The following is a 23,667-nucleotide window of genomic DNA, read 5'->3' on the forward strand; positions in this document are numbered from 1 at the left end:
GGGCAAATAGACACTTCTGGCGTGCAGGAGGCCCGGGTTCGAACCCGGTCGGTCACAGAGACACAACCACCCTCCAGGACCAGGGTTTTCCCTGCGGTGGATAGGTCATCTAAACTGGAGCTTTGACCATGATGGAGATGGTGGTCCCTCCCTGTGCATCCTGGGAGAGTGAGTTCTTGGGGCAGCGTATTCTGAGACATTGTTAACTTGTGCAGAGTTAACTTGTTATAGCTGTCTTTTAGTGTATTTCCCTCCAATAGAGTCGAGGTACTGTAGTGACATTTGTAGCACCCGCAGCAGGTGGTGCCTTAACATTCTAGAGCCAGTTGATTTCCTTGCTCATATCTATGTCTCTTATGCTAGTTTGTTCACTGACTGAAAACAATAGACTGCAAAACGAAGAAGAAAAAAAAGAATACAAGTACATCTGCTGTTGTTTATGAGCATGCTTCTCTGTCATATTGGGATTCAGGCCAAAGGGAGTGTTGGCTGATTGAATGGGGAGTTATTCACTGTTCATTAAAAACCAGAACCAAGAACCAGAACTAAGATTCAGCTCTGTTGCTTGAGACAATCAGAGGGATTTTCTAGCCCATTGACCTCTGTCCCACCAGAGTCCCAGACCAGTCTGTGAGGGTTTGGTAACTTAAGGTCGGGTTACTGCTACTGGGTGTAGCATGTCTTAGCCCTTTTTGAAACATTGGGGGATCTCCTTTTCTATTAACAATTAATTAACTGAATTCCAATAGATTTTCTGAATTGACTGGAAATGAAAATGGACCTCTCTCTTTTTCCTATGAATGCCCTGGAAAGAAAACATTTGTTCTTTGAATGGTGTAGATATAATTTCTAAAGGTCTCTGTTACTGATCTGGAAAAAAAAGCACGTGTCCTGTACTCTTCTTTTGTCTTCTTGTAAGAAATTAAGAGGCTACATTTTTGCCTCTAAATTAAGTTGAATTACAATTCTCCTTATTTGATTAAATAACATGGGTTTCAACTCGACCAGACCATTTAAAACAGTTAAATGTTTTTTTCTTTGGTAAAAATGTACAAAAAATAAGAAAAAATCTAAAATGTATCTCAATATAGGAAAAAGTAAAAGATACATCTTTGCTGGTGATTATTTTTATAATGAATACATACATGTACATAATGTCTTTGAGAGATGCTATTTGCTGTATACTTGCATTCTCATTAAAAAACTACGATCCTCGACGGGACAACTTGGAACAACAAACGTTTCAGTATACAAAAATGTCAGTATACTAAAGTTTCAGTAATGTGCAATACAAAGAGCATGCTGTTTTAAAATGAGGAAATTCCATGTACTATGCAACCACAACCATGTACATCGCTTCATGCTGTGACTAATTCTCCAACGGTCCTTTTCCAAGCAGCTTCGTCAGAACTCTTTAACGACATTTTGTGTTGATACTTTTTGTGGAAGACGAACAACTCAACGGCTAATGCGGTATTGCATGCATAATGTACCATTTTAATTTATTAAAACGAATGAAAATAAAATCATGTGAAACGCGAGATGATTGTGTCAAAGGCGAAGCTAGAAGTAACTTTAAAAGTTTTCTTTTACAAAATAAAAGAGTCGTTCTACAACAACTGTCTCAGGTAACTTTTTTATCATGTATTATCTATATAGGCTTTTATTATTGTTTTATCAATATTTTACGTAGCAACATGTACCTACCAAATAGAATCTCATTCTGGTTCTGTGGTACCTACAATGAGGAATGCCACACTTCAAAGGCCCTTGTTATTTATGATAATGTTGTGCAGTACACAAATCAACCACACAGTGGCACTGTCTAGTAACGAGAGTATATCAAGTCTCATTTTAGTCTTGCCCTGGCATAGCCTGGTGGAAACAGACCGATCGCTGCACTCACCATTCTCATTCACTTCACGTATTATCACTAATTAAAAGATGATTGATATATGAAGTGAAATAGAAAGGTGAACGGTGTGATCAGGGTGGTTCCACAAGGCTAACCCTGTCATAGGCTACCGCTCCAGTAAATCCATGTGTTATCTTCACAGAGGAAAAGGTCTGATCCAGAGCTGATCCAACTCAAGATCCAGTAAATATAGTACAGGACAACATTAATCAGATTTTAATCTGATTTATTTTGGACTGAGCTGTCAATGATATCCAGAGATCTGAGCTGCCAATGAAATCCAGAGATCTGAGCTGTCAATGATATCCAGAGATCTGAGTTGTCAATGATATCCAGAGATCTGAGCTGTCAATGATATCCAGAGATCTGAGCTGTCAATGATATCCAAAGATCTGAGCTGTCAATGATATCCAGAGATCTGAGCTGTCAATGATATCCAGAGATCTGAGCTGTCATTGATATCCAGAGATCTGAGCTGTCAATGATATCCAGAGGTCTGAGCTGTCAATGATATCCAGAGATCTGAGCTGTCAATGATATCCAGAGATCTGAGCTGTCAATGATATCCAGAGATCTGAGCTGTCAATGATATCCAGAGATCTGAGCTGTCAATGATATCTAGAGATCTGAGCTGTCAATGATATCCAGAGATCTGAGCTGTCAATGATATCCAGAGATCTGAGCTGTCAATGATATCCAGAGATCTGAGCTGTCAATGATATCCAGAGATCTGAGCTGTCAATGATATCTAGAGATCTGAGCTGTCAATGATATCCAGAGATCTGCTGTGCTTGTGAGTTTGACAGACGAAGAGGGAGTCATGCAGAAAGGATCCTTACAGAGAGAAACATCATGTTGAACTATGGGGGTTTGTCTTTGGATGCATCCATTTATTGCCCACCTACTTGTGTGTGTGTGTGTGTGTGTGTGTATGTGTGTGTGTGTGTGTGTGTCTGTCTGTCTATGTCAGTGAGCATGTGAAACCCTGTACAGTTTTCTATAACAATCCCTTTCAGAGTATGTGCAGAACTCGTTAGCTGCCTGAAGCAGGTTGATTATGTAACTGGAAAGGAGGATGAGAGACGGCCTTATACACGTGTCTAAAAGGCGTGTAGTAGTGGTCAAGTGTGGAATTTCCGCGAGTAGGACAGTCAATGTGTTGGTAATAATTCTGGAGCACGAACCTCAAATGACCTTTGTTAATTAATGTCCCTTGCAACAATGAATTCTGCCTCTGGGTATGTGGTCTCCAGTTTGTACAGGGTCCAATGAAAATATTTGATAGCATTTTTGGTGTCGGGATGGGATGTACACAGCCACTGTACTGGTACCCAGTGTATATAGCCAAGCTATCATTGTCTCGGTACTGGGACCCCGTGTATATAACCAAGCTATAGTACGTAAGCATTTCAATGTTATTCTACACCTGCTGTTTACGAAGCATGTGACAATTCAAATTGGATTTGATTTATACATTTTACTTATACACATACTCGCGGAAATTCCACACTTGACCACTACTACACGCCTTTTAGACAGGTGTTTAAGGCCGTCTCTCGTCCTCCTTTCGGTAAATCTCACCGAAACGATTTACCGAAGATCACATCCATTGAAAATGTATGCCGGCTTAATTTAGATGTGTTGTTTGTGCACAGAAGTTACAATTTCGCTACATTTCAATGTCACACAGAGGTTCTGAAACATTTTTGATTGTCTAGGACCGAGATTGGGAAACACTGAACTAGTTGACTGCTGTGGCTAGCTAGCTGACTGCTGTGGCTAGCTGGCTGACTGCTGTGGCTAGACTGCTGTGGCTAGATAGCTGACTGCTGTGGCTAGCCTAAAAGGGACTTGTTTCGACCGTTTGATTATCTTATCCTTTGAGGTTTTAAAAGTGTTCTTCCGCTATGAATTTGAACATTCACAGCAACTGGGAAACGTCTATGGCAGCCATTGTTGTCACCTTAGCTTGCTACATAACTTCTGAGTGATAGGAAGCACGAGCACCACCAATCAACCGACACCACTGTTCACACACGCGTCATTACTATGACGTTGTTACAACAGTATCACAACTAGCGTGACCATGTCAGCAAATAACGGCTGTCTGAACACACACAAATCCGATTTGATCACTTGTAACTTGCTGTTTGGACAATCAGTATTCCAAAACAGAATAGAAGAACCAAACTATTCTGACCATTAAAGCCTGCAGGGTGAACAAGGCTTAAGTACAGGTGTCATTCTAAAGGCCACATCTTATTGCCTGTTCTTCATAGGACTATTGTGATACTGTGTCCTGAAATCAGGAATGTGTCAGATGTTGTTATACATTCACAAGAAGTGGAATTCAATAAAAAAAGACCCAACTCAACTTGAACCACAGTAATACGTCACTGAAAGCTAGATTGGTTGGTCAGAATAGGAAGAGACTCAATAAAACAGTTTGAAGCAGAAAGTATAGTTTATTGTATCCAGTATAGAAAATCAACCAAAAGCAGTGGAAGGCACACATTGTTTTTGTGGGGAAGGGGGTGGGGGGGTTGTCACTTGTATAAGTGCCAGCAAACTTCAACGTCGTGGACAAGATACCCCGCAACCCACATATAGACAGAATCATATCAAAATATACTGTTACACACGTGTGACGCCGACACAGCCCACCACACAGTCAACGGGGAGGTCTTTCTAGGCTCCAACCCACTGCCTCAATACGGTGTCCATATTAGGACAGCCTCAGTCTTTGCAGGACTTGACAGACAACCCCTGCAGAGACTGGGGATATGTCCTAATATGGACGCCGTAGCTTCATGACAAGAATTAAAGGATGCAAACCAGTTACCAGGCCAAACATTCCAGCGTGTACAATGTCAAAACATATGACTTTGCAAAAATATATTCATATATACATTTACATTTTAGATGTTTGTTTCATATACTCCCCGATAAACTATACGAAAAGCAGAAAACTTGAATGGTACAGCAATAGGTTGGTACAGCTTTCTGTGAGAAAATGCGAAGAGTAGAGCCCCCCCCCCCCCCCTGTTTAGCTTACTATTGGCAGTTACAGTTTTTGGAGAAGGGACTGCGTGACAGTTGCAGTACTTTTGTCATCGTCATTGTACATAAACATATATTTTTCAATACACACTTCTTAATAGGAAGTCAACACTTCAGGAAAAATACTGTTTTGTATGCGCGTCCCTTTTACGACAAAATGAGTCAAATGAAAGAGCTAAAAAACATATTGGAAAGATACATCTGGTAGGACACGCCAACATCAGGAGTAAAGAGCTGCCATGGTTAAATGCGGTGGAAAGATACATCTGGTAGAGGACACGCCAACATCAGGAGTAAAACAGCACCGGGAAGGCTTTACATTTTTGGGTGAGAGAAAAAAAAACATCCCCAGAGTCTGAAGAGAATGCTGAGCTAGCGAGTCCGGAGTCCACCTCTCCCATTTCAGATTGGATTTCAGTGTGTTGTTGTTTTTAATGATTGGCCAAAGCAACTTGCTCCGGGGTACTCGCGTCCCAGCTTCTTTATAGTCGTACGATGTATTATGGATTAATAAGAACAGTCGGTTGCCTGTGTGTTTGGCCCATTCATTGCATACAGAGCTACATTACATCACCACCTGCGGTACTAAGGTTCATTGGAGTCGTAGATTCCAAGGTGAAGCCCCTGTGCGCGTGTCAAGTGTACTACTCTTTTTGTTTGGTTTAAAGGCATAAAACGATTGCTATATCAATGTTTTATATCCTTAACATTACTTGTCATACTCGTACCGAGCAGATTGTGGAAACTGCATGGCTATTGGCTACAATCCTGGCACACTCGTGCCCATTACTTGAGTCCCATTATAAATCACGTGAACAGTGTCCTCGCTCAACCCCCGTAAGGGAGATCACTCAGTTCAGTTTATGTTGATGAGGACCGCACACCTTTCGCCACAATTCAGTTTGATAACAGAGGGCAAAGAATAAGCAAGATGGCCGACTCAGGTTTGACTGTTTTTTCCTTGGGACTTGGGGAGGGTAATCTCAAGACTGGCAAGAGGAGCTGAGTTTGGGATAGGAGTAGGGGAGGGGGGTTACAGAGCTCCAAATCCGCTCAGCAGTTTGGGCTCTGGGTGTGTAGTTAGGGGACTAGGGTTTGGGCTCTGGGTGTGTAGTTAGGGGACTAGGGTTTGGGCTCTGGGTGTGTAGTTAGGGGACTAGGGTTTGGGCTCTGGGTGTGTAGTTATGGGATGTGGGGTAGGGTAGTGGTGTGTAGTTATGGGATGTGGGGTAGGAGTGTACAGTTAGGGGACAAGGGGTAGGGTAGTGGTGTGTAGCTAGGGGACCAGAGTTTGGGGTAGGGGTGTGGTGTGTAGCTAGGGGACCAGAGTTTGGGGTAGGGGTGTGGCAGGGTACCAGATGACAGCGGTCTTTATTCCGTCATTGGTCAGAACATTCAGAATGAATAGTTATCGGGGAAGCCCAGTAACGAGACGCACCGCTCCCCTCCGTCGGCCAGGTAGGGGCCACAGCCATCCTCGTAGTGGGTCAGGGGCACGGTGGTGTCGTCCTCCCCCGCAGACGGCGGCAGGCAGTCCGGGTCCTGCTTCAGGCTGGGCCTCTGGTTGTCAGGGAAGGCCATGGAGAAGAGCGCCTCGGGGTCACACGTAAACTTGTACACGTACCTCTCTCCAGCCACCTGACCCCACCCGAAGAGGAAGAGGGAGTTAAACAGTCGTTCAGCGCACAACCGCTAGTAGTTTGAAAATAACGTTTGACTTTATACCCAACCTTATGAAACTCTCAATGCATCTAACCTGTCCTTATATACAACCAATGTACTATTTATTGGTGCAATGTAGCCCTCCATTGTACTGTGATGTTTTCCATCAATTCACAAAGCCTCCATTGAATTTGACCCAAAACAGAAAATTGCAAATTGACTTGAATTAAATTAAAATTTACCTTTACCTTCTGCATGATGCCCTTCTCGTAGTAGTAGCGTAGAGAGCGGCTCAGCTTGTCATAGTTCATGGCAGGCCGGTTCTTCTGGAGGCCCCAGCGCCGAGCCACCTGCCACAGGAGAGAAACGGTTCAAATCAACCTGTAGATACATACACCAAGCTCTTCTGATCAACCTGTAGATACATACACCAAGCTCTTCTGATCAACCTGTAGATACATACACCAAGCTCTTCTGATCAACCTGTAGATACATACACCAAGCTCTTCTGATCAACCTGTAGATACACACACCAAGCTCTTCTGATCAACCTGTAGATACATACACCAAGCTCTTCTGATCAACCTGTAGATACACACACCAAGCTCTTCTGATCAACCTGTAGATACACACACCAAGCTCTTCTGATCAACCTGTAGATACACACACCAAGCTCTTCTGGGGTTAGTTTCTGGTGTGCCACTTCTCGTGCCGTAGTAATACTGTGCGGTTATTCCTGGAAGCACAGCGACTTATCACGACTTGTTGAAACACTCTTCTACTTTAAACTCAGAGACATAATGATGAAAAACTCCAGGAAGCCCTAAAGTCTCTAAACTCACTAGGACCACAGCTCTGCCTGCTGACCAACTGACCTCTTCGGGCTCGATGAGTTTGAACTCCATGCCGCGGCCGGTCCAGGAGATGAAGTGACCATTGGCCGGGTCGTCCAGCAGAGTGACCAGGAACTGCCAGAGCTGCAGGGAACCTCGGCGCTGGTAGGGCGGTCCGTCCCGGAACACTCCGGCCTCCTGCTTGATCTTGCCTGGATGGACAGAAGGAGAGGGGGAAAGAGGGAGTGAGTGTGTAAATGAAGGAGTGACGTGGTGGGGTGGGGCGGCAGGGTAGCCTAGTGGTTAGAGCGTTGGACTAGTAACCGGAAGGTTGCAAGTTCAAACCCCCGAGCTGACAAGGTACAAATCTGTTGTTCTGCCTCTGAACAGGCAGTTCTTAACTGACTTGCCTAGTTAAATAAAGGTCAAATAAAAAATAAAAAAGTGGTCACAGTCAGGTGAAAGACTCCAGTGATTGGCAGTCTGAGCGTGGGGATACAATAAGAGGCTCTGCTCATGTCACACAGGCTTTCTGTCCAAGGCCCCGTGGGTCTACTCTGGCATCCACACTGCCATGACATAACGAGAAGATGTCAGATACCAGGATTCACTACCTGCTGCCATTTACACCTAAAGCCCTGTGTCAAACCAGGCAGAGGTTAAAATAGTATCTGTCTTTTTAAATATTTTCAGTGTTTGATTCTGGATGGATGGGGTTTGCACTTTTGGGACAATTCCAGGGGTTCCATTGTGCCGGGCAAGCCCTTGTTTTTCATAGCAATTTACGGAAGAATGTCTCACCTTCTAGTCTCTCTGGAACCACGCATGTGTCGTCGTTGTACAGATGAGGCTCTCCGTCGTAGATCAACCCATCACTGTTTTGGTAGAAGTTACCGGACTTCCTGAAAGAAGACTGGCAGTTCTGCATTTCTGTAAGACACAAGGGAAAAGAGAAAATATTAGACATATTTTTCCTTAACATGCTCTTCAAACCAGAAAGATACAAAAACTATTAGGTGTTTCTTTGAATAGATTCTTACTACTAACTTAATTTCCCAACCCCATCTTTTAAAGTAGCCATTAGCCTAATGACATAATACCCAGTAGAAGACGGACATACATTCTCACACAGCCAGCGGTCTCTTAACAATCCCCTGGGGTTTTCTTAGCTGGGACTTTATTAAGAGGATTTGACTGTTACATCACTGACAGAAAGTGGCCCAGACATGGAGAGTGAAATGAGGTCATCTTAGCTTAGTAGAGTCTTAGAATGCTACACTGCTACATACCCAACCACTACTGCTAATACTAGTGTCCACATCAGTCTGAAACATGCTTACTGTTTTATCCCCATCGCTGCACTATTAGCCGTGTACAGTAGACTCTCAAAGGAACTTGGACTACCTCCAAACCCTTAGGGCCTTCCTGTCTGGACTCAGATTAAGCCTAGGCATGGAAGGAGAAGCACTTCCTATTGAGATTCTCCATTGAACATGTTTTTTTTAAACTCCAGGACTGGGTCTAATCTATGAGTGGGAAACTGAGCCTGAAAGACCGTTGCCATCCAGCGATTCCCCAGGGCTCACCTTGGTCAAAGCAGAAATCCCGGGGCTCCTGCTTTATAGAGAGGCCCTGGAACGGGGTGCGGGGAGGGCCCATGGTGGGGACCCCCTGCTCGGTGTAACGGAGGTCCACCAGCTCTTGCTTGAAGCCCTGAGCAGGGAGGAGGACCAAGGGCTCTGACAGGTGCCGCTGGTAGATGGGGCGGCCGTCCCGGGACAGGGGGGCCCGGTGGGGGTGATGGGGCTGAGGAGGGTAAGGGGTACAGGCGGCACCGTCAGGCGGAGGGAAAGGCAGACATGGCTCAGAGAGCTGCCGCTGGAACCTGCAGAGGGGAACGAGACAGAGAGACAAAATAAGGACAAATTTGTCAATTAGGATCTTAAACCAGAGAATCATACAACAATGGGATTTCAACTGTAGCACTGAACATGCATGCTGAGTCCCAGCCTACAGTAGTTCCAATCATGCCTTTACAACCAAGCTATGGGGTCAAACAGTGCATGGTGTCAACACATGGTGCCAACCTGAGCCAACACATGGTGCCAACTTACCTGTGTTCTGAGCTGTAGGAGGCATCGGAGTGATTGACAGGTAGGCGGGGCACGGCGAAAGGCTGGCTTTGGCTCGGGTGTGGCGGGAGTGTCCGGTGGTGGGAGGGGCTGTGCCCGTGAGTTGGACGACTGTGGCCGGGGTGTGTTGCCTGGACAGGGGACGTGATCTGCCTTTGTAGGGGGTGTGTCCCCGGGGTGGGGGCGGGGCTGCAAGGTGAGGCGGGTGTGGAGGGTGGGGTTAAACTATTGATGCCAAGTGGCTTCCTGTTGTAGGCACTGTGGAGGGAGAAGGGGGATGGAAGTGGTTAACTTGGGCCTGTAGAGCATGGCTGTACACCTGTTGTATTCGGCGCATGTGACAAATAAAACTGGATTTATAATAGCACTAAGGCACCTTGGGGGTTTGTGGTATATGGCCAATATACCACGGCTAAGGGCTGTATCCAGGCACTCGTAAGAACAGCCCTTAGCTGTGGTATATGGGCCATATGACACACCCCCTCAGGCCTTATCAACTTGATGTAGGTATATCTAATTAAGCAATGTCTTAGTAGAGAACTTTATTATGCCTGTACCCTCTTTTATGATCTTTTATTGGTTGTAACAGAAAATACCTCTTGCTACTGAGAGTACAATTTGTGTGGGGTGTCAAAACCTGGTCCGTCTCAGTGGGTACTGTAACGTACCTGTAGCTGTAAAGGCACTTGTCTGTGTAGAGTCTCTGTTGTTCCTGACTGCAGGGGGACAGATCTCTGGAGGCGCTGGACTCTCGCTTCACTTTATTGGCTGGAGGTCCATGGAACATTACTTTGAAGAAAGGAGAAAACATAAAAAAAACTGAAATATATAATATATGCCATTTCAAAGATTCACAAAATAATCACTACGTTGAATATATTTACTCAGTACTCTTGTTTTGTATGCTTCACTAAGGAATAAGAAGATAAATAGTTTTCTATCAAAGGATCAAATGTGTCTCCTATGCTGGGATTTGTCTTTAATTCCAACTTCCCAAATGTTTGTTGTTTAGTGAATTAGTGAGGTTGTAAATCTGTCCTTACATTTGGGAGGGAAAACTATAAACCCAGCACTGAAAGACAAACAGTGTACTTTCACTATTTACAAAAAATTGTTTCCAAGGCAACAATCAGACCAGTAACAAAGATGCCTTTGTATTAAATGACACAGACCAAAACAGACTGCTCGGACTTCCACCACCAGTTAGTAACTTAGGCAACCATTGTGTGTCTGTACATACAGTAGGACTTTAACTGGGTGCTGTGTTGGCATCAGAGGCTGGGTCTGTCAGAGGCTGCCAGAGGCTGGGTCTGTCCAGAGGCTGGGTCTGTCAGAGGCTGTCAGAGGCCGGGTCTGTCAGAGGCCGGGTCTGTCAGAGGCCGGGTCTGTCAGAGGCCGGGTCTGTCAGAGGCCGGGTCTGTCCAGAGTCTGTCAGAGGCTGGGTCTGTCAGAGGCCAGGTCTGTCCAGAGTCTGTCAGAGGCCGGGTCTGTCAGAGGCCGGGTCTGTCCAGAGTCTGTCAGAGGCCGGGTCTGTCAGAGGCCGGGTCTGTCAGAGGCAGGGTCTGTCAGAGGCTGGGTCTGTGCCTACATCAACTCTCCATTTCCTGTTGTGCCACAGAACGGCCATCATTCAGCTTCCGCAGCCACGGGCCAGCAGTCTACACACACTCACGTTATGGGGTTAGGCCTCTCAGTGTCCATAGTGACCTCCATTATAAGATCAAATTTTGAACACCTAGCATCTATGAATGAAACACAGTGCAACTCTCAAGCGTGGCCAGAAGACATTTAAATCTCAGGTTTCAAATAATTTGCAACGTTTCTTTAAATCACTAACTGGTAGTTAGTAAGAGTGTGTTCTCACTTCTCAGCCAAGTTCATTGCTAAATTAAGGAGTAAGGAGATGATGGCATAATGCCATTTGATCGCTATGGACACTGCCCCTTTGCCCAGCTGCAGAGTCCACGCACGCACACACACACACACACACACACGAGAGAGGAGGACTGCTGAATGAAGGGTCTGTGAGACCCAACTGGCAGCGTGCCAAACTAGGGAGCGTCATGCCAACCCCGTCGCCGCACACACACACTCAGACTCTTCAGCAAACACAACAATCGCCCGGCTGTGCCACGACACAATTCACTCAGTGTGTACACACTGCATTAAACATGTCACTAGCTGCATCCGCGACAATGAAATACAACGTTACAGGGAAACAAGGCAATACCGGGCCTCTAAAAACACTCTTTCTTCCTCCACAGGATCATTCACATCTTGAAACCCAGGCCTGCAACTACACCAGGCCTACAGCTCCGTCTGGAGCCCAATCAAAGGCTTCCATTCAAACCCCATGCATATATTATTCTAGACAGAGAAAGGAGAGAGGAGATGAGTATAAAGCAAACAGCATGAGGGTTCTGTGGGCTTGGATTGGAACGTAGCCCATCCTAGCAGCCAAGAGCTGTGGTTAGTAGTTTGGGACTCCATGGAAGGCCATCCCAGGCTGCTATGGTGCACCTGGGTCATGTTAAGTAAGGCCCACCGTAGCAAAACTCTAATGCAACAGAACATCTCCCCGTTTCAAACCGTTCTCTCTTTATTTCCTCTGATGTTAATGTGGTGGATTTGGGCAGAGATCAGAGAATAGGATTGTTCTCATCCGGGTTGACGATCAACGAGGAGAGCTGAGGGATTTCTGGTATAAAACCACAAGATTCTTGATTTTCACCGAGTGAGTAACATCTTATTCTGAGGTAGCCCTATTATTCCTGTGCCTTTGTTGGAACACAAATCCCTACAATCCAATAATCAAATCAAGTTGTATTTGTCACATGGGCCGAATACAACAGCTGTAGACCTTATTTACAAGTCCTTAACCAACAATGCAGTTTTTTTTTTTAAATACACTTCTTTTTTTTTTAAAGTAACAAAACAGCAAGGTGTGCATTAAGGACACTGATTGGCAACAGGGCAGAAGTAGGTCCACTGCAGGGTGAGTGGAGGTTGGTTAAATCAGGGCTCAATGACATCAATTGGATTTCTGCTTTCGACGAGGCAAATCTGTCGATAATGTTAGCCCTCAGCCTACATAGGCAACCCGAAAACCCCAACCACATACCCATAAAAACACACTCACTGTGACGCACTGAGTTAATATGCCAACTGGATAAGACTGGTATTGGAAAACCAGTACATCTCTTTGTTGTGCTTGTATGTTGTGTCAAAGACCATGTCTGGGAATTAAAGCATAAATTGGGAAATGCGCAACTATGCAGGAGCAGACGCTGTCGATTCCCCTTTGTCACACACATACACATATACATATATTTCATTGGTTGGTACTTACGGTTATCCGACTGGAAATCTGGGACAAACTGTTCGTCATCAGGCACCTGAGCTGAAAGAGGGGACGGAGAGAGTTAAATGACTAACTTATGGAAGGCATGCCACGTGGCTGAGTCACTTTAATATGCTTCATAGAACAAATATAATGCACTTGATGCAGTACAGTCAAAAATACAGTAAATATGTATGATACAGTACAGTCAAAAATACAGTAAATATGTATGATACAGTACAGTCAAAAATACAGTAAAAATGTATGAAATATTTATGCAGTACAGTCAAAAATACAGTACAGTCAAAAATACAGTAAATTTTATGATGCAGTACAGTCAAAAATACAGTAAATATGTATGATACAGTACAGTCAAAAATACAGTAAATATTTATGATGCAGTACAGTCAAAAATACAGTAAATATTTATGATGCAGTACAGTCAAAAATACAGTAAATATTTATGATGCAGTACAGTCAAAAATACAGTAAATATGGATACACTTGTTGAGGAAGTTGTATAAAGTTCTTATAACAACCTATTTTCCAGTTTTTCCTGATTCAATAGCCTCGGCTAAACCACTGATGTTACTAAAAACAATGAGTATGATGCAAGATTGAAAACCTTCTGAAATACAAGAGCAGAACTCACCTTCTGCAATCCATGTCTCTTGAAGTTGCATGAGGTCCTGAAAGAGATCTTCTGTGTCCTGGGCGAGCTCAGTGTCAACAAACTTTCTCTTCCGGTCGTTAAATGGCGTGTTCGCTGGCTCTTCCACGTGACAATTCTGCTAGTACAATGTTTAAAACACCTACAACATTAGTGATTGCATTGGTGTGAACAAATCCCTAAGCATTCATGTATGCTAAAAAGTAATTGTTATCTTAATCCACTATGAAAAGTTTCAGATTAGTGCTTTGATCAAAATCCTATGTTGAAAAACTATCAGAGAAAACATCCAGAGAGTCATCCAAACACTCACCCTGGAGGGGGCCATGAAAGGGACTTGCTGGTCATAAAATCCATCCATGTTGCCTGAATATCTTCACGCCCTCGGGACTGAAGTTGGTGTTGGAGGGGTGGAGGGGGAGGAGGGGCTGACGGTAGCAGCAGGAGACGCTCGTTCGTCTGTCTGTTCTTTCTGTGGAGAGCAGAGAAAAGTGTGCCCCCTGGTCAGTAGCTTATACCCAAATCACCTGTCATATAATGTCAACAGAGACATAGGATGTTTTCCAAATGGCAACCTAACCTATTCCCTGTATAGTGCACTATATCCTATGGGCCTTGGTCTAAAGTAGTGCACTATGCCCTATGAGTCCTGTTCTAAAGTAGTGCACTATGCCCTATGAGTCCTGTTCTAAAGTAGTGCACTATGTCCTATGGGTCCTGGTCTAAAGTAGTGCACTGTCCTATGGGTAAAGTAGTGCACTATGTCCTATGGGTCCTGGTCTAAAGTAGTGCACTGTCCTAGGGGTCCTGGTCTAAAGTAGTGCACTATGTCCTATGGGTCCTGGTCTAAAGTAGTGCACTATATCCTATGGATTCTGGTCTAAAGTAGTGCACTATGCCCTATGGATCCTGGTCTAAAGTAGTGCACTATGGGTCCTGATCTAAAGTAGTGCCCTATGGGTCCTAGTTTAAAGTAGTGCCCTATTCCCTATGGGTCCTGGTTTAAAGTAGTGCCCTATTCCCTATGGGTCCTGGTTTAAAGTAGTGCCCTATGGGTCCTGGTCTAAAGTAGTGCCCTATGGGTCCTGGTCTAAAGTAGTGCCCTATGGGTCCTGGTCTAAAGTAGTGCCCTATGGGTCCTGGTTTAAAGTAGTGCCCTATGGGTCCTGGTCTAAAGTAGTGCCCTATGGGTCCTGGTCTAAAGTAGTGCCCTATGGGTCCTGGTTTAAAGTAGTGCCCTATGGGTCCTGGTCTAAAGTAGTGTCCTATGGGTCCTGGTCTAAAGTAGTGCCCTATGGGTCCTGGTTTAAAGTAGTGCCCTATGGGTCCTGGTCTAAAGTAGTGTCCTATGGGTCCTGGTCTAAAGTAGTGCCCTATGGGTCCTGGTCTAAAGTAGTGCCCTATGGGTCCTGGTCTAAAGTAGTGCCCTATGGGTCCTGGTCTGAAGTAGTGCCCTATGCCCTATGTTTCCTGGTCTAATGTAGTGTCCTATGGGTCCTGGTCTGAAGTAGTGCCCTATGCCCTATGTTTCCTGGTCTAATGTAGTCACTAGGGCATAGTGCCAGCCTGCCTTCGGGATAAGACAGTTGTTCCTTTCCTCTGTCTTGGGTGTTTGTTAGCGTAATCCTCCCTGCATCGTAGTGCTGGCGGGCTGTACACTATGCCAGTGAGCATGTACTCAATACGCTGGGGACTAAGTTCTTACATAAGCAAGGCAGCAAGGCACAGTAAGCTATTTGGAGAGGAGACTGTTGACATTACAATAAGTAGAAGGACTAGGAGGGAGCTGTTTTGAATAAGTGTTCAAAAATAGGATGCAAATCAGGGTATTGAGTTAAGTAGTCCTTGATATCTAAACATTGGATAAACTATCTTCATAATGGGAACATATAAAACGTATACATGCAATAATCTGAATAAAACATTTAGAGATCAAATTTCAGCATTATTTGACAAGTATTGGATAAAGTTATTTATTCAGGGCAGCAGAGGGTTAATCTCAGCAAAGAAAATCTGAGCCAGTTCAAGAAGTAGCTAAACTCCCCCCCAGACCCTCCTCCCTCTACCGTTTCCTATTCCCCCTCTCATGGCCCCAGCTTGTTTTTCTCAATGAAGTGAAATTTGATCCCTGAGCTAAGGGGGGGTCGAACCTTCCATTCATAAATGTTAGAACCGTCTAATGAAGATGCTGCATGCGCCGTAGCAAGTCAAAATACTGCAACATAAACATTCTCACGTCAAAGTACTGCAAAAACATTTGACTACAAATAAGAAAATGGTTCCCAAATTAAGATACATATAAAATGGCGTTCACATTTCTACCCCCCCCCCCCCCCTCACCAGACAGCTAGAAAATGCTTGGCAGAGAGCTCGCATTCTACGGATACTAGTCGGTCAAAGTAAATGCATTATTACAGGCGCTAGAAATAAACTAACGCAAACACCTTATACGCATCTTTTTTGTTGCGGTTGATAGTTTGATGTTAAACTCACATTTGCGAAGATTTAATTCCTTTGCAATGTTGAAAATAAGTTATGTTTCACTCCACGCTGTTGCAAACGTTCTTTCAGGGTTGTCGTCTGTGCTCTTCTCACACAAAGCTTGACTGTGGATTTCTGAATGGAATCGTCTGGTTTTCCCTGAAGCCAAAATAGAGGACTCCATAATACACGCCAATTGGTTGTTACACAATGCCATTCAAGTGACTGGCCAATTGACGTTCAGAGAGCTCTTTGGACCCCAGTGACCAATGGTAAGCGAGCTTGTCTTGTTTTTATGAATGACTGCTTTTCATTCACGTCTGACGGCCAGACACGGGGCGGAAACGAAAAATGTACAGTAGAAACAGATACTGACATCTTGAAACTTATAACTCGAGTACATTCATACAACAACAAGATACAATGTTTTGCTACAAAGTTGTTACATAGTTATTATAGCATCTTGCTACATTGCTATTACAATATCTTGCTACATATTTTCCATTTTCAGTTTAGAAAAGCTGCCTTGTGTAGGAAAACAGCAGGATATGCAGTTTCCATTTTCACATGTTTTTTTGTTTTTTCTTCTGAAATTGATTAACTGCTTGGAGTTGGGTAAGTTGTTGTGATATTCTCAGGACAGAGCTGGCTGTAGGGAGTCTGGACACAAGTGATCACACAAACACACACGCATGTACTGTATGTATGCACACACAGACAGACACACATGCACGCTACACGCACGCAAGCTCACACACGCACGCAGACACGCCACACACACACTACTCTGCCCAGGGTTGAACTGCAGTCAGATAAGAAAAGGCGAAAATTGTTACAGTCGATTAAATGCCAAACATGATCTGACTTGCAGGGTAATTATAGCTCCCATAATGACCTCATACTACCTTGTTATGGTGATACAGAGGAATGCTCCATTGTCTGCACAGACTCTATCATATTAAAGAGATGGAACTATGGTATTACAGAGATATACACTGAGTATACCAAACATTAGGAAACACCTTCCTTTAAAAAAAAATGTGTACCCCTTTTTCTCCCCAATTTCGTGGTACCCAATTGTTTAGTAACTACTATCTTGTCTCATCGCTACAACTCCCGTACGGGCTCGGGAGAGACCTAATATTGAGTTGAACACAGGAGAAACTTCTGAACGTGAAAAACCCAGTAGTGTTGCAGTTCTTGGCACAAACAGATGAACCTGGCGCCTACAGTGCACTCGGAAAGTATTCAGACCCCTTGACTTTTTCCACATTTTGTTACGTTACAGCCTTATTCTAAAATGGATTAAATCATTTTAAGTACATTTTTACACATAATAATTCTAATACTCCATAATGACAAAGCGAAAACAGGTTTTTAGAATTTTTTGCTAATTTATAAAAAATGCTAAACTGAAATACCTTATTTAAATAAGCATTCACACACCTGTCTATATAAGGTCCCACAGTTGACCGTGCATGTCAGATCAAAAACCAAGCCATGAGGTCGAACGAATTGTCCGTAGGGCTCCAAGACAGGATTGTGTCGAGGCACAAATCTGGGGAAGGGTACCAAAACATTTATGCAGTATTGAAGGTCCCCAAGAACACAGTCGCCTCCATCATTCTTAAATGGAAGAAGTTTGGAACCACCTAGACTCTTCCTAGAGCTGGCCGCCCAGCCAAATTGAGCAATCCGATGGTCACTCTGACAGAGCTCCAGAGTTCCTCTGTGAAGATGGGAGAACCTTCCAGAAGGACAACCATCTCTGCAGCACTCCACCAATCAGACCTTTACGGTAGAGTGGCCAGACGGAAGCCACTCCTCAGTAAAAAGCATATGATAGTCCCTTTGGAATTCGCCAAAGACACCTAAAGGACTCAGACTATGAGAAACAAGATTCTCTGGTCTAATGAAACCAAGATGGAACTCTTTGGCCTGAATGCCAAGCTTCATGTCTGGCACTATCCCTACAGTGAAGCGTGGTGTGGCAGCATCATGCTGTGGGGGTGTTTTTCAGTGGCAGCACACAGCTAAGACAATGCAACAGTGGCTTTGGGACAAGTCTCTGAATGTCCTTGAGTGGCCCAGCCAGAGCCCGGACTTGAACCCGATTGTCACGCCCTGGTCTTAGTATTTTGTGTTTTCTTTATTATTTTGGTTAGGCCAGGGTGTGACATGGGTTTATTATGTGGTGTGTTTTGTCTTGGGGTTTTTGTAAGTATTGGGATTGGGGTATAGTGGGGTTGTCTAGAATAGTCTATGGCTGTCTGGAGTGGTTCTCAATCAGAGGCAGGTGATTATCGTTGTCTCTGATTGGGAACCATATTTAGGCAGCCATATTCTTTGAGTGTTTTGTGGGTGATTGTTCCTGTCTCAGTGTTTGTTTGCATCAGATAAGGCTGTTTAGGTTTTCACGTTTGTGGTTATCGTTTTATTAAACATGAATCGAAATAACCACGCTGCATTTTGGTCCTCCTCTCTTTCGACGGAAGAAAACTGTAACACCGATAGAACATCTCTGGCGAGACCTGAAAATAGCTGTGCAGGAACACTCCCCATCCAACCTGACAGAGCTTGAGAAGATCTGCAGAGAAGAAGGGGAGAAACTCCCCAAATATAGTAGGTGTGCCAAGCTTGTAGCATCATACCCAAGAAGACTCAAGGCTGTAATCGCTGCCAAAGGTGCTTCAACAAAATGCACTGCACTACCAGACCCCGTTCAAAGGCACTTAAATATTTTGTCTTGCCCCTTCACCCCTCTGAATGGCACATAAACAATCCATGTCTCAATTGTCTCAAGGCTTAAACATCCTTCTTTTACCCTTCTCTTCCTCTTCATCTACACTGATTGAAGTGGATTTAACAAGTGACATCAGTAAGGGATCCTAGCTTTCACCTGGTCAGTCTATATCATGGAAAGAGCAGGTGTCCTTAATGTTTTGTACAGTCAGTGTAACTCTATGGTGTAACACATCCTATCTTTCACATCGGTTCTATTCCCCTGGGACTTGTATTTGCTGTTTATATATGGGCATGTCTATTTTAATGTATTTTATGGTTGTGGGTGTTTCATACTTTAAACTTTATGAAGGAATTGCAAACAGGACAGGTATCTAAAAATGAATTTGATCGATGAAAGTGTTATCCAGGGGAGGACGGCTCATAATAATGGCTGGAACGGAGCGAATGGAATGGTATCAAGCACATAGAAACCATGTGTTTGTATTTCATACCATTCCACTGATTCCACTCCAGTCATTACTACGAGCCCGTCCTCCCCAATTAAGGTGCCACCAGCCTCCTGTGGTGTTATCCACTTGCTTGGGAAACCAAGGCCTTATTGACCAATCACCACACTTTACACTGTCATTATTGACCAATGACCACAATTTACACTGTCGTTATTGACCAATCACCACAATTTACACTGTCGTTGTTGACCAATGACCACAATTTACACTGTCGTTGTTGACCAATCACCACGCTAGGAGCATTGCAGTTCCCTTTGTGTTGGCTTTCTCCATGCTCACCCCTTCCATAATACATTGTCTCTCTGTTCCATCTCTGCTGTGTGGATTGCAGTAGGACTGGATCAGATGCCTGGTGTTAGTGGTGTCTCTGTTCGTAGGACTGGATCAGAGGCCTAGTGTTAGTGGTGTCTCTCTGTTCGTAGGACTGGATCAGAGGCCTGGTGTTAGTGGTGTCTCTCTGTTCGTATGACTGGATCAGAGGCCTGGTGTTAGTGGTGTCTCTGTCCATAGGGCTGGATCAGAGGCCTGGTGTTAGTGGTGTCTCTGTCCATAGGGCTGGATCAGAGGCCTGGTGTTAGTGGTGTCTCTCTGTCCATAGGGCTGGATCAGAGGCCTGGTGTTAGTGGTGTCTCTGCACATCTATTATTCACACCAGGGACGTTATTCAGTAGTGCACACCCTAGCAAAATGTATTGCAACGGAAAACAAAATGAGTTGGACAAGTCCAGGTAGTCACTCCCTGTTTCAGTCAGGTTTCTTCCTTTTCGTGCCTAATGAACACGACCCAGGACTTCAAAGGGTCTTTCCACCACCCTGTGCGGTCTATCTTTGGAGTATTTGTACCCAACCCACTGGCCTACTGACCCCTTCTCACCCTACGTTGGTACCCTTGGTACAGGTATGCACCAACATCAGCCCAGAGTGCACATTCACAAGACCCCCAAATTCACACAGTCCTGTGATCGAATACAGCTCCCTTTGTCCTCATTGGCTGTGTTCCCAGATCCCCCTCCAGGTCTCCTAGCCTCCTCCCTCTGAAGCCTGCAGACATCTGTACAGTCTGCGTCTGAAATGGCACCCTATTCCTTACGTAGTGCACTACTTTTGATCAGAGCCCTGTCAAAAGTAGTGCACTACATAGGGAATAGGGTACCATTTGGCACACGCACACAGTTTGGTAACAGTTCTCGTGGCTCTTTGATAGTATTTACCATGCAGTGTCATGACTGTATGCTTCAAAGACTCTTCATCTCTCCCCCCTCCCGTCTCCCACATTTCAAGCAGTATGTCTGTCCAGCTAGGAGCAGCAGATTCCTCTCTAATTCCCCTTTGAACTAATTCTAGTTCATTACCCTTCCCATTGTTCCTAAGCAGAGGGATCTAGACCATGAAGCTCACCGCTCTCTCACCCACCATTATCATAGCCCACCTCTCTCACCCACCATTATCATAGCCCACCTCTCTCACCCACCATTATCATAGCTCACCTCTCACCATTATCATAGCTCACCTCTCTCACCCACCATTATCATAGCTCACCTCTCTCACCCACCATTATCATAGCCCACCTCTCTCACCCACCATTATCATAGCTCACCTCTCTCACCCACCATTATCATAGCCCACCTCTCTCACCCACCATTATCATAGCCCACCTCTCTCACCCACCATTATCACAGCTCACTGCTCTCTCACCCACCATTATCATAGCTCACCTCTCTCACCCACCATTATATTAGCTCACCTCTCTCACCCACCATTATCATAGCCCACCTCTCTCGCCCACCATTATCATAGCCCACCTCTCTCGCCCACCATTATCATAGCCCACCTCTCTCACCCACCATTATCATAGCCCACCTCTCTCACCCACCATTATCATAGCTCACCGCTCTCTCACCCACCATTATCATAGCTCACCTCTCTCACCCACCATGATCACAGCCCACCTCTCTCACCCACCATTATCATAGCTCACCTCTTACCATTATCATAGCTCACCTCTCTCACCCACCATTATCATAGCCCACCTCTCTCACCCACCATTATCATAGCTCACCTCGCTCACCCACCATTATCATAGCTCACCTCTCTCACCCACCATTATCATAGCCCACCTCTCTCACCCACCATTATCATAGCCCACCTCTCTCACCCACCATTATCATAGCCCACCTCTCTCACCCACCATTATCATAGCTCACTGCTCTCTCACCCACCATTATCATAGCTCACATCTCTCACCCACCATTATCATAGCCCACCTCTCTCACCCACCATTATCATAGTGCAACGCCTCTCTTTCTGTCTCTCTGAACTACTAGGCTATGTGGTGGGATTATGCTGCCACTTCATGTAGGATGAAGTACAGTATATGAATGTTATTGGTTATGTACGCCCTATAATGCCTGGTTAAAACGTGAGGAAATTGACTGCTCACTACTGTACTGCAGTGGTTCCCAAACTGTGCCACCCCCCCCCCCAAAAAAAAATATATTTATTATTATATATATATTATTATTTTTTAGAGGAACTCAGTCCGGCTTTAAACTTACTCTTGAAAGTTGTAATAATAGAATGCACAAGGTGTCATTTCTATATTAGGTATTGCATCATCAGTTCCTCTTGTCATGTCAGTCATTGCAGACCTTAGAGAGATATTTATAACTTGTCAGAAATGTCCAGATCAACTAGACCATGTCAGATAATGTTTTTTTATTTAGGTTTATTAGCCCAAAGATATTGTTGTATTTTTTTGCCACTTAAATATCACACAAATACACATTAAACATGGCAAAATGTATAGAATTGCAAAAAAAAAAAAGCTTTAAAACTACAATGCTTTCTTCACACCCCATGACAAAATGTGTAGAATTGCAGGAAATTAGCTTTAAACCTGCAACATTCTCTCCACCAACAAACAGTTGATGTCATGAACAGTGCTTGTGCCCATGGAAATACATGTGGTGTGAGATGTTCCCCAATGCTGGCAGGGGGGGCCCTGCTGTACTGCACAGTATCACTAGTGCTCTACTCTACTGTATCACTAGTGATCTACTCTACTGTATCACTACTGCTCTACTCTATTGTATCACTAGGGATCTACTCTACTGTATCACTACTGCTCTACTCTATTGTATCACTAGTGCTCTACTCTATTGTATCACTAGTGCTCTACTCTACTGTATCACTAGTGCTCTACTCTACTGTATCACTAGTGCTCTACTCTACTATATCACTACTGCTCTACTCTATTGTATCACTAGTACTCTACTCTACTGTATCACTAGTGCTCTACTCTACTGTATCACTAGTGCTCAAACTCTACTGTATCACTACTGCTCTACTATATTGTATCACTAGTGCTCTACTCTACTGTATCACTAGTGCTCTACTCTACTGTATCACTACTGCTCTACTCTATTGTATCACTAGTGCTCTACTCTACTGTATCACTAGTGATCTACTGTATCACTAGTTCTCTGATATACTCTACTGTATCACTACTACTCTACTCTACTCTACTGTATCACTACTGCTCTACTCTATTGTATCACTAGTGCTCTACTCTACTGTATCACTAGTGCTCTAATCTACTCTACTGTATCACTAGTGCTCTACTCTACTGTATCACTAGTGCTCTACTCTACTGTATCACTAGTGATATACTGTATCACTAGTTCTCTGATATACTCTACTGTATCACTACTACTCTACTCTACTCTACTGTATCACTAGTGATCTACTCTACTGTATCACTAGTGCTCTACTCTACTGTACCACTAGTGCTCTCCTCTACTGTATCACTAGTGCTCTACTCTACTGTATCAGTAGTGCGCTACTCTACTGTATCACTAGTGCGCTACTCTACTGTATCACTAGTGCTCTAATCTACTCTACTGTATCACTACTGATCGACTCTATTGTATCACTAGTGCTCTACTGTATCACTAGTTCTCTGATATACTCTACTGTATCACTACTACTCTACTCTACTCTACTGTATCACTAGTGCTCTACTCTACTGTATCACAAGTGCTCTACTCTACTGTATCACTAGTGATCTACTCTACTGTATCACTAGTGCTCTACTCTACTGTATCACTAGTGCTCTACTCTACTGTATCACTAGTGCTCTACTCTACTGTATCAGTAGTGCGCTACTCTATTGTATCACTAGTGCTCTACTCTACTGTATCACTAGTGCTCTACTCTACTGTATCACTAGTGCTCTACTCTACTGTATCACTAGTGCTCTACTCTACTCTGCTGTATCACTAGTGATCTACTCTGCTCTGCTGTATCACTAGTGATCTACTC

At 44.2% G+C, this 23,667-nt stretch overlaps 2 protein-coding genes across 5 annotated transcripts in view; both read right to left on the reverse strand.

Annotated features, from left to right (window-relative positions):
• The window catches only part of LOC139372956 (general transcription factor II-I repeat domain-containing protein 2-like), a 979,173-nt gene that overhangs the window by 277,571 nt on the left and 677,935 nt on the right, over window positions 1–23,667 (reverse strand). The gene's annotated exons all lie outside the window — the stretch shown is intronic.
• LOC139372940 (ETS translocation variant 5-like) lies at window positions 4,361–16,222 on the reverse strand. Of its 4 annotated transcripts, none has more exons than XM_071112828.1 (11): window positions 16,106–16,222; window positions 13,926–14,084; window positions 13,595–13,730; window positions 12,952–13,002; window positions 10,271–10,391; window positions 9,585–9,860; window positions 9,057–9,355; window positions 8,272–8,400; window positions 7,513–7,682; window positions 6,886–6,987; window positions 4,361–6,613 (listed from the first exon to the last, which is right to left on the reverse strand). In XM_071112828.1, exons 2-11 carry the CDS (start codon window positions 13,971–13,973, stop codon window positions 6,371–6,373), a joined length of 1,575 nt encoding a protein of 524 aa, XP_070968929.1. In that variant the 5' UTR covers window positions 13,974–14,084; window positions 16,106–16,222; the 3' UTR covers window positions 4,361–6,370. The 4 variants fall into 4 exon arrangements, with proteins under 4 accessions (XP_070968929.1, XP_070968928.1, XP_070968925.1 ...); XM_071112827.1 differs by having other exon boundaries at window positions 4,363–6,613; window positions 13,595–13,733; XM_071112824.1 differs by having other exon boundaries at window positions 4,363–6,613; window positions 6,880–6,987; window positions 13,595–13,733.

The sequence above is a fragment of the Oncorhynchus clarkii genome, chromosome 18 (assembly GCF_045791955.1).
Source record: "Oncorhynchus clarkii lewisi isolate Uvic-CL-2024 chromosome 18, UVic_Ocla_1.0, whole genome shotgun sequence".
Classification (NCBI taxonomy): Eukaryota; Metazoa; Chordata; class Actinopteri; order Salmoniformes; family Salmonidae; genus Oncorhynchus; species Oncorhynchus clarkii.

Coding starts and splice junctions, on each gene's coding strand:
- LOC139372940 (XM_071112824.1), bottom strand. CDS start 13,973: ATGGATGGATTTTATGACCAGCAAGTCCCTTTCATGGCCCCCTCCAGG. Junction 13,003..13,594: donor AGAGACATGGATTGCAGAAG/GTGAGTTCTGCT, acceptor CCCCTCTTTCAG/CTCAGGTGCCTGATGACGAA. Junction 6,988..7,512: donor AACTCATCGAGCCCGAAGAG/GTCAGTTGGTCA, acceptor CTCCTGTGGCAG/GTGGCTCGGCGCTGGGGCCT.